Source organism: Nelumbo nucifera, chromosome 3 (genome assembly GCF_055504915.1).
Source record: "Nelumbo nucifera cultivar China Antique chromosome 3, China Antique-T2T, whole genome shotgun sequence".
NCBI classification, from domain to species: Eukaryota; Viridiplantae; Streptophyta; class Magnoliopsida; order Proteales; family Nelumbonaceae; genus Nelumbo; species Nelumbo nucifera.
The window spans coordinates 41,238,802-41,257,458 of NC_142651.1; the positions used below are offsets into that span (position 1 = coordinate 41,238,802).

The following is an 18,657-nucleotide window of genomic DNA, read 5'->3' on the forward strand; positions in this document are numbered from 1 at the left end:
GGCTACAAGTTTCATCCCACCCATGAAAAATTTACCACTCGCCCAACCCAACCATATACAATGGGTAGGTTAATACTGGTGTATCCCTCATGATTGGTTATGTATTATATACATGGTTTTGAAAATTAGATCAGATCAGATGGTTGGATTGGAAAAACCAAGAACTAGTCAGGATATAACTAGTTTTGTTATATCCTTAAACTGTTTTTGGCCCAAAACTATTGATTTGGTCAGTGATTTGCTGATTTGGGCAGCTGAACCGTTGACAATAATTTTTGGCCATTTTTATTTTTTATTTTTTTATTATTTTTTAAGTTAGAATAGGTTGTCTGTTCAAATCGGATGATAGGACCATTCGACTAGGGAAACGGTCCCTAGAACATAATGGTTCCCTATCTAGTTCAAGTTTAAAAACCTTGATTATACATTATGCTAGATAGAAGATTTAGGCTAAAAAATGCTCGAAAAACATTAAAAAGAAAGGTCATTTATTATAACACCCTTATAGTTTGAGATTGGTTTGCCTAAGTAGAAAATGATAATTTTAATTCTAATGTCTATTTGAACAAATTTAATCAAATGAAAATGTTGTTCTTGCCCTTTGGTAAAATATGCCCAAACTCTCTTACCACATCAATAAAAATATGCAAAATAGATGTCCATCGTCACAACAAGATTACAGTTCCAATTGATGCAAAACAACTTCAGCTTGTAAACATGTACCATGTGAAGGATAAAATCACCATAATTGATATCTCTTGTTCTTTGAGACCTAAAAAAAAAAAAGAAAAAGACATCCCTTCATCTTAAATTAGGTTGTACATTAGTCACACTCTAAATCTATTATTACTAGACAAAATATTGGGCTAAAAATTTGGCACCAACCTAAAAGGTAAAGCATCAATTAGATGCATTTAACATCTCCAACCAATTCTCTTGTTTTCTTTCTACAAACTTGATATGAAGTGGTAGGGTTATTTTTGGAATAAAAACCATGAGTCAATGCCCTTAAACATTTTCTACTTGGTCAAGGTTGAAGTGGTCATGTAACCATATCCAAATGGCAATAGAAATAGTTGTTCACACTTAACAAAAGGTCTATTAGGTAAATTGGTTGTAAATTTTAGGGGGTGTTTAATTAAAATGCAATCTATAGGGTAACTTTAGTAAGTATGTGAAACTATAGGTGGTACTTTAGTAAATGACCCCTAAAAAAAGAGATTTTGGAATGCAGTGTCTAATGTCTTCACCTCCCCATTGTAAGATGACGACAACAAGAAATGGAGGAGCATGAAATATACATGGATCTAAACACCAAAGGGAAGCATCTTCACTCTCCTATTAATCTTTATGTCATAATAAGCTTTGGCCTTTTCTTTGTTACTTATTTGGAATGCTTTAGATTTCCTCTTTCTTTGCTTTTTGCACTTCACTAATGGAGGCTATCCTTAAGTCGTATCTACGTTAGTTTAGCATTTTGCTTGTTAGATTTGGCGTCACCCTCTTAGTTGTTTATAGAGTGGTTTCCTTACATGTCTTGAGTTTTTCCTTCCTACCTTGGATTCTCTCTTCACCTTCTCTGCATCTTGAGTCTTTCAGGTAAGTCTTTATTCACCCGTTTTCTTGGGGCTTTAACCTCATTTGAGGGTTTCTTATCTCCTTTTTTTTCCTTCTAGGATAAGTTCTGAAGATCAAAATCATCAAGAAGAAGATTAGGAAGAACATCAGGATTTAGGTACAGCTTTCACTCAGTTTCTCCAATGTAATGACAATCTAAACGTGGACATATTCGATTTCACAAGTAACACCTCTGAGGAAACAAGATCAATATGGAAACTTTGTTTGATAGGGAGAGTTTTTCCTAGGGCCACCATACCCATGCAAGACTTGATTAGTCGAGTCTATGGAAGCTAGGGAGTGAATGAAAACAATTTGCTTGTTTGACCTCTCAATAGAGGTTATTACAAATTCCAATTTAGGTATCAAGATAACTATGATAACGTCTAGAATAACGGACCTTGGTATGTTTTCGATTAACGGATTTTGTTGATCGAATGGAGAGAGGGTAAGGACCGAAGGGAATCTACCATAACCCATGCTGAGATTTGGTTACAAGTTCATAATCTTCCTTTCAAAATGGTGAACATGGATAGAGGTCAGCAAATAGGTAAATCCTTTTTAGCCTATAAAACTATTGAGATCCATGGAAGCTTTCTCCGTCTTATAGTGATAATAGACACTAACAAACCCCAGAAGGTTGGTTGCTTTGTGAGTCCCACAATCTAGGCCATTTGTCGATATGAGAGTCTGCCGAGAGTGTGCTATCTCTATGGTCGGGTGGGTCTTGGGCAGCGTAGATGCACGTATTCTCCCTATCAACTTGCTAGACTTGAAAACTTCCACAGTGCTCATCCTATGAGTTTCCTGGGACCCTGGCTTAGAGAGGAAGCCCCTATGCAAGCGGAATGGAAACTGCCAGACTTCGATGAATTCATTAGGCAGGAGAAGGTTAGACGTCAACAGGAGGAAGAAGCTAGGAATAGAGTCCTTAACCACCCTAGAGATGAATGGGGTAACAAATGTTGGGAGAGAGGGGAGTCCTTGGGTTCAAAAGACTCCTCTAGTACTATAGTTGATAGTAGTCTGATGAGGGTAGGTTCTGAGAACCAATTTGTTCACTCATAAAGATTTGGAAGTCTGAATATGAATAGTTCTATTGTGACAACTGCTAATCATGACTCTCCTTTTGCTTAGGCTCAGAGAATCCTCGAGCGTTTCAAGAGGGCTATGGGTGGCATAAGGTTGGGCCTCTTAACCATATTAGCAAGTGACTAGCCCAAAAACTTGAATTAGCCCCTTCTAGAAAGTGTAGACCTAATTTCTTCTCAAAGTGCTCCTAGTCGTAGTGCAGTTCGAATTTGGGTTACAAAAGACCCAGATGAATTTTAGAAGAGGATTTCTCTACCTTCAAATCCAGGGTTCCCCCTCCTCGAGTGCTTTTGTCCCTTTTGACTTAATGGAAGAACAAATCCCCCTTTCAGTTGCCAGACAAAACATTGAAGAACACAATAATGTTGATGATGTTGTTAAATCTGTAATCATGGAAGGCATAGTAGAACCTAGTACTCAGAGGGACTTTGATGAGGTACTTTAAATTTTTTTTTTTTTGAAAAATGGTTTCAAGATCTTTATCTAGAATTGTTGTGGTATATGTAGAAAATCCTTTAGACTATTTTGTGGATTTTGTTAAAAAGAATGCTTCTGATATGATTTTCTTGTCTGAAACAAAAGTTCAGAATGAAAAAAATCACCTTTCTCCAAAAAAAAAAAAGGATACCCCAATTCTTGTTTTATTAAAGTTGAGGGGTTTGCAGGGGGATTAGCCCTCTTTTGGAAAGATAGTATAAGTGTTGAAATTCTGAAAAAGTCCAACAGATTTATCTTATCCTGTATCAAGTCATATCCCCCAGATTGCCCGTGGATAATTTGTTTCCTCTACGAAGAGCCAAACATCTAAAAAGCTGAATTCCGGTCCTCTCTTAAAGTAAAACTTTCCAAGCTTGCTAAAGACACAACCCCTATAGCTATAGTTGGAGACTTCAACTTGGATTTGGATTATGATTGCAATAATGAAGATATTACCAACTTAGCTTTAGTAGGTCGAAAACAGGCCAAAAGTTTTGTTAACTTCATAGACTATTTTCAACTTCAGGAAGTTAACATAGCTGGAGGAAACAAAATTAGGTCAAACAATCAATGAGGTTTGGTAGAATGGAAAAGAAACTTGATCGTTTATTTGTCTCAATAGAATGTATTAGCATGTTCAAGAATATAAAAGGCCAAACATGCCCTAAATGGGGGTCAAACCACAAGCCTATTTAGGTCATTTTCAATCTTGAATCAATTCAAAAATTGAAACCATTCAAATTTTTCAAAGGGTAGTTGATGGAGTCAGAATGCAATAGCATAGTCCAAAAGGAATGGTCTTAACCCACTACTAGTTATGCTAGTTTTAGAACAACTAGGAAGCTCAACAAAATCAAAGGGAAACTAAGGGTTTGGAATAGACAAATCTTTGGAGATGTGAGTAAAAAGGGTGAAGGATTTAAATGAGAGAATTAGATCACTAGAAGCTAAACCTGAAAATGATGACTTAGCCCACCAAATAAAAGCTTTAGCCGTAACTCGGGAATAACTTCTTGCCCAACAAGAATTAGGGGTGTCCATGAAAAACCAAAAAATCGAAAACTCGAACCGAACCGCAAAATGCGGTTAACCGAATCGAATGATTCAATTTCGGTTCAGAATTTTTGAAAAATCGAAGGACCGGTTCGGCTTTTGGTTAACCTACAAAAAAATTGGCGGTTAATCAAACCAACTGGTATATATATATATATGTCACATATCTTCTATATATTATATATAAATACATATTCATTATATATATAAATATATACTTATATTATATTTATAATGATCTACTAATAAATATATTATATATTTTTAAAATATTTATAATATATTATATTTAATATAACATTATACATATATTTATATAATATATATTATAAATATAAAAAACCAAAAAACCGAAGAACTGAATCGGTCAAAAACCAAAACCGGCGGACCGGTTAACTGGTGGTATTAGTTTGGAAAAATAGAAAAACCGATACCACCAGTTTGGTTTACAAAAAAAGGCTATGGTTCGGTTAACCGAACCGTGGACAACCTTAGTAGGAATCCTTCTGGAGACAGAAATCTAGACAAATTTGGCTTAAAGAATGAGACAAAAACACAAGTTACTTCCACAAAGCTGTGAACTTTAGAAGACAAATGAATCAAATTTCTTGGATAAAAAGAGATATGAAGTTTGGGTCTCAAACCAAGAAGGGATTGCTAAAGCTTATGTGGAATTTTTTGAAAAGCATTATCAAAGCAAGAGGCAAAATTATTTCACTGGACTGGAGGGTCTGTTTGAAAAAATAACCACAAATGAGGAAAATGTTGCTTTCCTTGCTTTTCCAACAATGAGTAAGGTCAAAGAGGTAGTCTTCTCATTAGGAAGTCTAAAAGCTCTGGGTCCAGACGGATTCCTAACCATTATCTATCAAAGGTTTTGGGACATTATGGGAAAAGAAATCTATGGGTTTATCTATGACTTCTTCCAAAATAAAAGGTTTGTTGATTGTATAAATCACACATTCATAGCCCTTATTCCCAAAACTAAATCTCCCTTTAAAGTCAATCATTATAGGCTAATCAGTCTCTATAATATAATTTACAAAATAATTTCAAAGCTATTGGCCAATAGAATGAAGCCTCTGCTTGAAACCCCCACCAAGCTACGTTTGTTAAAGGGGGCCTTATTCAAGATCAAGATAATATTATTCTGGCACAAGAATTTTTTCACAATCTAAAAACCAAGACGTCAAGGAAAAATCACATGGCATTCAAGCTAGATATATCAAAGGCGTTTGACTCCTTGGAATGGGATTACCTTGAGTGGGTCCTCCTATCCTTGGGCTTCTCAGAAAGTTGGTGTGATTTGGTCAAAATTTGTATTTCCTCAGTTCAATTCTCTGCTCTTATTAATGGGACTGCGGAAGGTCTTTTCACTCCTACTAGGGGATTAAGACAAAGAAATCCCCTATCTCTCTACTTGTTTGTTATTGCCATAGAGGGCCTCTCTAGGCTAAACTTGAAAGCAAACATAGATGGCAAATTCCTAAGTATCAAAATAGGAAGGGAGGCCTCACCCGTTACCCATCTTATGTTTGTAGATGATGTCCTTCTTCTGGGTAGGGCTACTAGAGAAGAAGCAGCCGACTTTAAAGACCTCCTATCTCAATTTCAAGAATTGTCTAGTTTAACTATAAATTGGCAAAAGTCACGGGTCTACTCACTAAGGGGCGAAGATGCTTAGAAGGTAGTTAAAAATGAATTCCCTTGATGCCAATTGTAAATACCTTGGGATGCCCATCATCTAGGATCGGCAGAAAAAATCAGTCCTTTGGTTACTTGGTGGAAAAATTCAAAAACCAGCTATCAAAATGGAAGGCAAACACCCTCTCTTATGCTGGTAAGCAGACACTAATGTAATTGGTGCTTCATTCAACACCCATATACAGTATGGGTGCCTCTAAGCTTCCCCGGAAAAACCATTAATGAGCTGGAGAAGCTAATGAGACAGTTTTGGTGGAATGACAACAAGGAACAGAAGCACCTAATATGGTGCTCTTGGAATAAACTATGTACTCTAAAGAAGAAGGGGGCTTGGGGCTTAGGCCTAGGGAGTCGCTTCAGAAATAAACCCTTTTGTCAAAACTTGCCTGGAGATACATCACTAAGCCTCAATCTCTTTGGGTCAAAGTCCTAAAAGGCAGATATCTAATGGGCAGAGACCTTCCTAGAAAACCCTCTGCCACAGCCTCAAAAACCTAGAAAAGGCCTTGCAAGATCTATCCCCCTCATTAGGAGTGAAAGTCTGTAGTAACTCAACTTGGGGCTTGGGATTTCCAATAGATTCGATCAGAGAGGAACTTCATTGCTCCTTATGGGCCGAGCAAAAAAGATTGTAGGAATGTAATGATTAAAGATATCATCAATCAAGGTTCTAGTGAATGGAATAGGGAATCTTTCCAATATCTTTTTCTAGAGCATATCGATTAATTCTATCTGTCATACCCCCAATAAATAATTTTGATCACCAGGATGTCTTCATATGGACCAAAGCCACAAATGGAGTCCTTACAACAAAAAATTTCCATGATTCCTGTTGGGAGAATCTGAATTGCAATATATTGGGTCCTGAATCAAAATGGTTTAAATTCATTTGGAAACTTAAAATTCCCTCAAAGTTCAGATTTATTAGAAGCTTTATCCCCTACAGAGTCGTTTTAAAGAATAAGGGAATCAGAACCAAGAAGAAAGTATCATGCATCTCTTCATTTGACTATCCTTTAGAAAGAGCTATTATGTTTGCTAGTCCTTGGTCCATTTTGATACCAACAAGTATGTGTTCCTTTGCTGGAGTTTTTAATTTTTTTTTTTGGCTAGCAAGTTTGATAAAGAATGCTAGAAACCATAAGAAACAACACAGCCTTTCAAAAGGAGCAAAGAAGTATAACTTGGATCCTAAATCAAATCCCTTTTACATATGTTAGATCAATTCAATGAAATTGCTCAGGAGACGACCCCTAAACCAAATAATCATTTGATCCCCTTGTCAATCAAGAACTGAAGAGCAAAGCAAAGATGCTTACTTCCTAAATATTATTTGTGAAGGAGGATTTAATAACAATCGAGGTTCTTATGGCATTGTTCTTTTAGATGTTAATTTTAACTTTTTATGTGATATGGGTGACAGAATTGAAAATCCTTGTAGCCCAATGGAAGCTGAATGCATGGCGGTACTTCAAAGGTTTTTTTTTTTTGTTTTTTGAATGGAATCTACAGCAGCATTATCTTGATCAAATTAAGAACTTGTTAAATGATTTTGGCTCTGTATATATTATATTTAGGCCTAGGGATCGGACCCTTTCTTCTCACTTAACAGCCCAGGAGGCAAAACTATCTAGTTTCTTTTGTTGCTGGGACAACGTCCCTCCTTGGTTAGCTCTGAACTCCTGTAATCCTTTCTAAGCCAATAATATAAGTTTTATCGTTTGGCTTTCCATACCTCCAAAAATCCATATAACAAATAGATTGTCAATGATGACTTGTAATCGAAGTTTCGGTGAAATTGAATGAATTTTGTCTTCTGACCTTAAAAAAAATGTGGACAACTATCATTTATCTTAACTTGATGGTAATAATATTTTACTCGATGGCCCATTTACCCTTACCAAAGTCCAAACACCTCACATCGAAAAAAGCCCCGCTTGTATTGGGCCAATCCAAATTCCAAATTGGGCCGAACCTCAGCTAAGAATGGATGGGCTTTTATGATTTGCCCATCTGTACAACCACAATTAAGCAAATTTTTTCTTTGTAAAGTTGCATTTCAACCCAACGTCCAAACTCAGGATATGGATTATTAAACAATTCAGGAGTCAGGTTGGGTTTGGGATAGAAAAGGATTTTAAGGACGAGGATACCCAATACTGCCATTCTACAGGAATTAATGCTTAATCTTATTCTATACTTGTACAAGGAACGCTCCTAACAACCATTATGATTCATGATTCATCAACAAGAAGTTCATTACGAGGAACATTGCAATTTGCTTTATTATTACCATTATATTTCTTTCAACAAAAATGCAGTCATAATTAAAGAATCATGATTCATCGTCTGCATGTATATTTCGATCCGACGACAATGATAAAAGCAGTGATAGTAATACCCACCCAAATGCATCGTCCTCTTGTTCTTGTATCTTTTATTACAATTTGCAGAAAATCCATGAATCCACCGTTGAACTCGGTCTAGAAACCCATCATCTACCGATAATTAAGGTCTCCTTAGATTTTAGACAAATTTCTTATACTACCCTTATGGTTGAGCTAATTGATGAATTCTATTCATACTAATTATATATTGTCTTAAAGTTTCTGACAAATGATATAAATGCTAAGGGAAAAGAAACAAACTGTCGAATTTGCCTTATATTATTCTTCAAATTTTTAAAATAAAACCCAACCAATGAAAAATTTACTCTCCTCCGGTTGGTCATTGGCACCTCCAACGCAGCAGAAAGCAGGGGTGGGGACAACCTTTATCCCTCTTCCAACCCAATTCATGCAGTGCTCTCCGCTTAACAGCAAAGCTTCTCTGCTTCATCAAACAATGGCTTTCACATTAGTGTTCTCTCTCTTTCTCTCAAAACCTTCTACTCTTATATTGTCTGTTGAAGAGAAAAGAGAGAAGCAACTAACGACGGCTTCTGAGTTGAGTGGCAGTGAGAGTGGGTTTATTGGGACCAACTTCCCTTGACATCTGTTTAGCTTCGACAGTCATTCGAAATCCAGAGATGGGTTTATCAGAGCCGATAAGTTCTATTGACTGGGAGCAGGACCCACAGTACGATGATTTCAAAGTTCTTCCCTTCCTCGCAATCAACCTAATCAACCCACACAATAATTTAAAGAGCTAAATACATATAAAATCTGTCCAAAATTAATCAAGAAAATTTGAGACCTCAGTTGTACAAAGAAAAGCAAGGCGCCGGTTCACCTCTTTCTCAATAAACTTCGTGAAGAAACGCATGGGAGGTTCAAGGAGATTGGAGGGAAGTGGGTTCCAATAAACCCACAGTACGATGGGAGAGCTGTGGTCATCAGTAAGTAGTATCTTCCAAATTGCCACAGCTTCTGAGGCAGCAGTGAGCATCTCTGAAATTTCCATGTGGCGTGCACTATGGAATGACCTTTTCTCTCAGGTTTTTATGACTATCTATAGTTCTTACCCACACTACGATGATCTCCAGAAAGAAAAGGGTCGAGACGGCGCCTGCCATTTCTAGAGTTCAAGGAGATGGGAGATCAGATCAGGGACGCAAAGACGGATCTGGTTTTCAATGTGTTTAAGAAAAACGAAAAATTTGTGAAACGGAATTCTAGGGTTTCTTACAGCATTCTAATGCCTGTACACAGTTGGGAACAGTCGCCACCGCCGCAGACAGAGATAGAAAGCCAATAAACAAAAAAATCCCAAAAGATAGAAGATAGGAAACAGTAAGGGTATTTTAAAAATTTTAAAAAATTATCGGTCACATGTGAATAGAGTATGATGAAAAATTAACAGCAAGGAAGGTTTTAGACAATTGTTAAAAACAATAAGGATACCAGTATTCAATCACATTTCCACTTACTGAATAAAGATGAGGTGGGAATTTTTCAACTTTTTGACAGGTGGGTAAAAATTAACAGCAAGGAAGGTTTCAGCACTCAAATGCAGTGAAATTGACCAATTACCCAATTAACTAATTTACCCCAAACTAGATACTGGTAAACGAACGGGACCGAAGGGACAAAGGTAACCTTCTTTTACTGCCTTCCTGAAAGCTTACTTTGGAGATCTCAGCAGCAGGGTTGGGCACATTATACAGTAGAAACTCAAGCTAGTTCGTCCTTAAGTGTAACACAACTGGAAAAAGTAGAAATGTCCAAAAACTCAAAATGTATACAGATCTCCAAGTTGGGTTGCCCTCCAATGCAAGTCTACATCATGTATTATGACTCCAGCGGCCGCCGAGTGAGTTTGATAAAAAAGCATAGCCAAAGCTTCTTGCCAATCAAGTCCCTCAATATACAATCACATTATATTTTCCTACCAAAAGAAATATACACAATCACGTATTTAGATGAAGGTAGAGTTACACAAAAAAATAAAAATAGAATACAGCATACTCATAGAAGCAGCTATCAGTCTTGGATCACATCAAAGCATGACTCAATAAAATGAATCATGCTTGATACTATGCACTTGTTAAATAAATTTGTATAAGCAACTTCTTCCTCCCAAGGGATCTGCTTCCGGTTCTTTCCCACATTAGTAGAAGCTGAAGCCTTGGTCAACCCAGAAAGACCATCATTTGCACAGGACTCTCGAAATTAATTCAATTTCTTCCCCATAACAATAGCAGCTGAAGCCCTAGTGGATTCGAAAGACGGCAAGACCAGCATTTGCACAGGGTTTTCCCCATATCAATGGCATCTGAAGCCTTTGTGGACCCAGCCAGACCATCATTTGCGCAGGACTCTCAGAATTACCTCAAGTTCCTCCCGATATCAATAGCATATGAAGCCTTTGTGGACCCATCAAGGCCATCATTTGCACAGGACTCTTAGAATTACCTCAAGTTCTTCCCCATATCAATAGCAGCTGAAGCTGTACTGGACCTGGCAAGACCATCATTTGTGCAGGACTCTTGGAATTACTTCAACTTCTTCCCCATATCAATAGCAGCTGAAGCCTTAGTAGACCCAGCAAGAACATCATTTACACAGGACTCTTGGAACCCGCATGCCAAATCCATGTTTTGCCTTCTGAACTCTGTTCAGAAATCCAAAAAGGTCATTCTTCAGATGGCAATGTAAACCGGCTAGTTCTTAAGTACAATTTATTTCTACAGATTCTTTTATGGTTCAATATTGTGTCTTTTAATGAAATACTTTCAGTTACTTATAAAAAAAAATACATAGCTGAATTACTAACAGCAAATTGATAATTGATCTTAAGAAGAAAGTTAACTTTAAAGTAAAATTCTCTTTTTCATTTTCTCCTATAGCAGTGCACAGACAATAAAAGGCAAGAATATGTGTATGACAAGTACCCCCAAACCTAAGCGAATTCATGAAATTCAAGGGATGCTACAAATATCCACATTAATTGGGTGCATGCAATCACACAACTTGGGGGTCTGGGTACATCGTCAACTCATGAGGGAAGTAACTTGCTTAGCAAAGGAGGTTGGGGTGCGATTCAGGTGAACAAGAAGATCAGCAAATGGATTAGCTGACACCCTGGCAAAACAAGGAACTTTCAGGGAGGACTTGTTTTGGGATATTTTGCAATATGAAAACTTTCTTCTAAGAATCAACACCCTTATCTTGGGATTGCTTCCATTAGAAAACACCTAAAAAATATTAAAAAAATGGATTCGACTATGATATGGAAAAGATATGATATCGAAAAAACAACTGACCAATAAATTGGAATCATAAACGTGGTAGCGAATCGGGTGTCATTTATCAAAATTCATAGGTGGGTTTTGATTGGTCAAAACTCTTTCCATATCATGTCTTTTCCGTATCATAGATTTTCCCTAAAAAATATATGCAAATGTAAACAACAGATATCAAAAGAAAAAAAACATTAATTTGATAATATTACTGAATTCATATTTTACTATTTTTTCTCAACTATTGCTACCAGTTAATGAAATTTGTCGAACAAGTCCCTTTTAGAGTTGACTAGAATCAAGGTTCTATTCAGAACCAACTTATATGTCAGAGGTCCAACCACAGGCATGTTTAATCTCTCTGTTCCAAAACAATTTATGCTGTGCTAAATTGTGTCTGACATTAGAAATTTCCACCTCACCAAATGATCTTTCAATTTGCATAAGGATTTAAAAGAGAAGAGTTGGATTAAGTTTGACAGTGATGAAAATAATTAGCCTTGAAATTGATAGATGGTCCGACAACAATCAACAGCCTAAAAGTTGGTGACTGCCATTGAGGCTTGAGAGAGGGAACAGAGATGTTGCAACGTTGAAGATAATGAGAACTGAGGACCCATGAGGTTGCCTTTCATGGGCTTCTTATTGTTATGTTTTCCTTATTTGGAATGCACCTTGGTCCTTACAAGTATCTACCAATTTTCCTGTGTCATACCCAAAAAAAAATGCAACTAAAGACAGATATTAAAGAGCACAGAAATGAGAGGGAGCTTCTACACATCATTTCAACCTGACAAATAATTCATATTTTATTGGCTACAGGAAGATGTATGAAAGTTGAATCATAAGCCAGGAAGCAGAACAGAATTGGTCATGACTTAGGTATCAAATAACCAGATCTTTCAATTTGGAAGGGTTTTGGAACTTACGTTGGGGCAAGTTTGCCAAGGCTCTTCAGCTCTTCACCAGAGTCCTCATCCAAAACTCTGCCAGAGATCTCAATAATATAAGATTTACCTGCAGTATTTGGAAGCCCCCTGCTAACAAGTAAATCTAGATCTTTCTGATGAAGTTCTCTCCCATTCACAAAAACCCCGGTATTTCCACCAGCACAGTTCTTAGGCATGGGAATATTGAATTCTTCAATAAATGGCTGCAACAAAAATGACAATACTTGATTAGTAGAATCGTGAAAACATTACTAAATTCTGTCCAACAATGATTTGTTAAAGAATTAGTTCAACTTACAGGAATTATGCCAAGACAAGGATGGCCCATCACACCCCAAAATCCACAATTGAAGTCATACCTAATTAAGGAAGGTAAATATCACAAGACTGTAAGTATCTTTGGAAAAGCAAATAATGTAAAATTTGAGAGAGAAATTGCAACCTAGTCGCTTTTTAACACAACTACAAAGAGGATTACAGAGTTTTCATATGACATGACAATTTATTGAAACTTTCTCAAAAACTTATTATATGCAACATGTGCTGGATAGGTGAAAGCATTATTATCAGGATAAACAAGGAATTATCCTTTTCTCTTACTTTCTCTCTTGATAACTTTTATGCTACCGTCCATACAAGGCATGTATGGATGTGTCTCAAACAGTACCATATTAACAATATCAATGCAACCAATGCAAAATATAATAAGTGAAGAAAAGTGGTCTCCATAATTGAATATGCTTACCAGTATTGTCCAGCCTGAATTGATCCAGCTTTCTTCTCAGCCTTTTTAACCAAATGATCTGGTATAGGCTTCCCATTAACTGAGACATTACTTCTGTCATTCTCTGCTGTTTGATTAGATCTAGAAAAGTCTCTAAAACTCTTTTTTATAAGACCCGCAAAGAACGATTGACCCCCCTTATTGATCCTAGGTAGATCTCCGCTTACATCTCCAGAATCCTGAGACATCCCAGTATTTGAGTAACCATTGAATGAAACCTCTGTCTCCGTTGCTGCTGATGCATCTTGTATGGAATCTTGTCTGAAAGTATCCATATTAGAAATCACCTTCTCATGATCTGATCGTTTACTCAAATTTCCCTTTCCAAATCTGCTCACAGCACGACCAGCAGATGAAAAATCAAAATGCTCCTGAAGAGGTGAACCTGGAAGTGGTGGAGTCAGGCTAGCTTTCAGAGACAGCTCCACTGAGCTGGATACGTCTGTCTGAGCAATCACGCTATCATGGCTCTCCATGTCCTCAGAAGAACTGGATGATGAAGAGTGTAGGATATGGATCTTCTGAGACTTGTTCAAATCCAATGTTGGGTCATTTGATGGAAAAACTTGCTCAGTATCCATGGACTGAAAGTTATAACCTGAACTGTCGTAGTCTTCAGAAGAGTTTATGCCATCCAGTTTGACATGGTTATGAGAATCTGAACAACCTTTAACCATCTCACCTGAGCTATTTTCAGCATCTGGAGATATTTGCAAAATTTGTGTGGTCTGTGCAGAAACAGAAACAACAAGCCTCTTGTTCTCAACTGCTAGTGACATTATTGTAGAGCAAGCACCACACCTCAGTTTCTGTTGATTAGTCTTCACCAGAGAAGGTCTTCTTGGCAGTTGTAGCAATGCAAAGCAACTGTAGCAAGTTATAAATGGTGCACCACCAGCTATGGGACGACAACGGTGCCCCGTCACATTTGCTATCACCATCCCTCCTGAATGGGCCCGGCCAAAATCATCCATGTCCAAATCAGGGCCCCTTGGCCTTCTTGTATGGAACTGTGGTTCAAGAGAATGCCATGGAGGATCAGCACCTTTGGGAGTGTAACCTGGTGGACCAAATGCACTAGGGGTCTCAAGCTGATTGGACATGGGATCAATTGGGGCATTGGAGAGCCTTCTATTACGGGAAACTGCAGCTGCAGGCTGTGCTGGTACTTTCCGATGTTTGTTATAGCACTGTAAACAAGAACATGCTGGATGGTGAAAGAAGGTATTATGGGGATAGACAGCCATAGGATCAGAATCAATATCCATGTGGTTCCCAGAAAAGTAATCATGGGATGGTCGTTGGTCATATTGGCGAGGGAACTGGTCGGGAGTTCTTCTGAGCATCGGTGGCCCAAAAGGGTCCCTGTATCCTGCAATGTCATTTGGAGCATGCATTGGTGGAGGATAATAGTTCTGCAAATCCACATCAAGCCTACTCATCAATGGAACAGATTCATGGCCATGGTTAAAACAAGAGGGCCTTGGAATGTGATTATCTGGAAAAAAGGGCTGCCTAGAAGACCTACTTGATCCGGCCAAGCCCTCAGGAAACCAGGGATCACGTCCACCATAAAGATCTGGATGGGTCATCCTTCTATCCACAGCATGCCTTTCTTTCGGCTTATCCAACACATCAAAAGATCTATTAAGTTGATCCTTCAGCTCATCCAGCTTTCTTAGAAGCTCTGCACGATCTTGTTCAAGGTACTCAACTCTTTTATACCCATCTTCATTGCCCTGGTTCCTTATGGACTCAGCATAGCCATAAGAAGAAGCAAGGTGGTAGTTCGAAGGGCCTTCCTCTGGATAGAAGGAATTTGAATATCTCAAACCTTCAACTACAGCCCTAGGGGGTCTTCTAAAAGCCAAAGACCCATCTCTTTCCCCACTCCGCCGCCAATCTTGAGCTTTCCGATGTCCCTGTAATCCATTTGCATTTTCAGTTTGGGCTTCAACTTCTCCAATTTCTTTATCCGTGCGAGGCCTAGAAAATTCATCCACGTTCATATTGATTCTCTCATCACCCTCGGCCGGAGCTTTTGAAGGATGCGTATACCTACTACCACCATCGCACCCAGCTTCCTTCTCTGCACCCATATGGTTGAACATGAACACCAAGGATTCAACCCCCCTCTCTCCGTTATAATCGCTGGTATCCTCCCTGCTTTCAAGCGTAAGCGAAGTACTAGTGTTTGAATTAAAAGACTTTTCTGGCAAGGATTTCTCCCTTGACCTCCTACGCTCCAATCCATAGCTCTCCCTTCCCGTCTCCGAGGCGGCGTCAGTCAAAGTAACTCCACTCTTCTGGGAGGAACTCTCCAGTTTTGCAGAATCATCATTTCCTCTAACCCTCTCTTCTTCCGATAACCCATCAGTTGCAGATGTTTGATTGTTTGCTGTATTTACAAAGCAAGAAAAGGAAAAAGGCAAACTTCTAATCTCGCAATTGCTTTGAGAACAACAGGAAATAAAGAAAAGAAAATATGCAATAAAAAGGGAACGGATAGTAGCGAAAAGGAAAAATAAACAGAGGATTGCAGAGGGGAAAATAGAGGCAAAAAAGGAATAGGTAAAAGAAAAACATAGGAGAAGACGGTTGCTTTGCGTACCTCGAAGAACAGCACCGCATCCACCACATCGATATACCGAATAATCAAGGACCTCCGGTAGAAGATTCTCGCACCTCGGGCAGCGAACAACTCGGACTTTAGTACCTTCTGCCATATTGAAGAATAAAAGGGAAGCAGAAGCTTTGAAGAGCAGAAATTCTAGAGGAGGATCTCAAAGAGTCGAAGCAACATATGAATCCAGCCCTCAATTTTATAGGGCGAAAGCATTGAAGCAAAGAAAGCAAAGATGGTATTTGAATGTGTAGTTCATAAAATCCATTTTCAAAACACTAGTGGAAATTTACAGGAAACAGAGGCGTGCAGATCACAATTGGGAAACTTAAAAGAGAAGAACCTTCGGAATCATGGAAGATATATGGAATAAAAAACCAAGAGAAGGCAGTTGCCCTTGCCCATTAAAAAAGTAAGAGAGGATAGTTTGTTAAGAAATCAGAGTTGGGAAGCTCCATGACATTTTCCAAGTCTCAAAGAGGAGGCAAAGGAGAAAAAAGAAAAAGACAGAGAGATCAAAGACGGAGAAACGAGGAAGGGAAGCTTTTTAAACTGCGATTTACTGACAAAAGGAAAAGTTTGGACTTTGTAGGGAATAAGTGGGAGCGGTTCCCAACGCAAGCAGAAAAACAGCTAAAAAAGGATGGAGAATGAAAAAACTATATATCGAAAGAGAAAAGTAAAGCGAGCAAGGCTGAAAAGAAAAAGATACGGAGAGAAGAAGAGGGAAGCCGGGAAGCGCATTAGAATGACACAAAAAATATTAGTTATCTGTGCAGCAAAAAGAAAGAAAAAAAGGCAGAGGATTCGTCTTATGTTTAATTATTAATTTAATGATAAATCGCCTATGGCTTTATAACCAATCGTAATTCTTCTATGTAAAAAAGAGTGATAAATTGCATCATTGCTAATGTGACTTTAGTAGAAACGGATTTAGATTGTTGTCGTTGTAATTCTTTTTTCGATTACTCAATTCATAATAAGGGGGGGTTTAGACGGCCATTGTTACAAGAAGAGAATATGGATAATTATTGATGTGGCCAAAAAAGAGTAATTTCATATTTTTCTTTTAAAAAATTAAATCATACATCATCACATGACGTAGATAAGGATAAAATGCTAATTACCAAGGCCGTGTTTGGTTCATTGTACTAGGTCTCATTCTTTTAATTCTAGTTTATTCTAAGTAAGAATGGGCAACAATGAATAACATTAGAGTGTTTAGTTATAAAATTCTAGCCATACGCCACATTCTTTTTAGATTGAAAAATCAGCCCCATAGCATAACAACTAAGTAGTTTGCAGCATGAAAAATAATTATACCCCATCTTGCTCATTTTTATTCTTTGAGGAAACTCTATCTACAAATCTGTTGCCATAGATGTTTACTTTTATGAAAGAAATTTTATAAAAATACCTTTAAGAAAGTACTTTTACACGAAAGCACTTTTTATAAAAATACTTTTATATGAAAGCACTTTTATAAAAGTACTTTTGCAAAAGTAAAGTACTTTTATTAAAACACTTTTATAAAATTATTTTTACATTAAAACACTTTTATGAAAAAACTTTAATAAGAACACTTTTATAAAAGTACTTTTACTAAAACACTTTTCTTTACGAAAGTACTTTTATAAAAGCACTTTTAAGGAAGTATTTTGTACAAAACATCTATGCCAACTGGTAAACATTGATTGTCAGCTATCCACCGGTACGCATCTATGCCGATAGTTTTAGAGGCCTAGGCTGACAGTTTATGAATATCGACTGTTTTTTTTATTTTTTTTTAAGAATGAAAATGAGCAACATAGGACACTTGTCAATCAGAAAATAATTCATTTTTAGGAAAAAAAAGTGTTTGGTTCATAGCAATATTTTCTCATTCTGCCTATTTTTACCTATTCTTGTCCATTTGGATGAGGAAGGCACGAAGTTGTAAGCATGTTCAATAAGCACTTGAAAATTTTTTTGACACCCGTCCCTTAAAATACCCTCCCCCCCACCTTTGAAAAAGATTAATACCTACTTTTGACAATTGTCAAATTATTTATCAAGTGCTTATTTAATGTGCTTACTTTGATGTGCCTACTAGATCTGGTCCCTTAATATTCAGGTATTAAAATAAGTATGTGTTTGGAACCGTGGGCGTTTATTCACTAAACGTTTATACTTGATTTGTTTGCAAAACCAAGAAAAACAATAATGAACCCGTTTATTCACACTTAAACACCATTAGGCACCATATCAGCAAAACAATGAATAAATGCCCACTCATTGGGGGAAGCACTAAAATGAAACTTCCCCCAATGGTAGGCACACAGATAAATCAATGATTGTTTTCACAATTCTCTATACATATGGATCCACATAATGGGAAAATGATGAAGTGGCACCTACATAGCAGTGTTTATTCAATAACTGAACAAGATTCCAAACACCACCTTAAGATTAGCCCCAAAATACAAATCCTAATATACAATTAACCTTAATATAAATGGATTTATACCATATGTAACAAGGATATAGATACAATTGGAACGTGTAGGAAACGCTGAGGGATGATAATATAATAACGTATTCTTTGACTCTCTCACACAAACCTTTAACCAGCTTAGCAAGTTGCCTCTACGAAGAAAAAAATAAACCAAATATACAGTAATTTAATAAGAACAGTAAT

The 18,657-nt window shown here is 37.3% G+C and overlaps 1 protein-coding gene across 2 annotated transcripts; it reads right to left on the bottom strand.

Moving 5' to 3' along the window:
- Positions 1 to 10,102: 10,102 nt before the first annotated feature.
- LOC104603961 (uncharacterized) lies at positions 10,103 to 16,765 on the bottom strand. Of its 2 annotated transcripts, XR_016084636.1 has the most exons (6): positions 15,969 to 16,765; positions 13,319 to 15,755; positions 12,872 to 12,932; positions 12,553 to 12,776; positions 10,350 to 10,995; positions 10,103 to 10,269 (listed from the first exon to the last, which is right to left on the bottom strand). XR_016084636.1 is itself a non-coding variant. In XM_010268155.3 (5 exons), the coding sequence occupies exons 1-5, from the start codon at positions 16,081 to 16,083 to the stop codon at positions 10,938 to 10,940; spliced, it is 2,895 nt and encodes a 964-aa protein (XP_010266457.1). In that variant the 5' UTR covers positions 16,084 to 16,765; the 3' UTR covers positions 10,103 to 10,937. The 2 variants fall into 2 exon arrangements, 1 of the variants encoding a protein (XP_010266457.1); XM_010268155.3 differs by having other exon boundaries at positions 10,103 to 10,995.
- Positions 16,766 to 18,657: the final 1,892 nt, after the last annotated feature.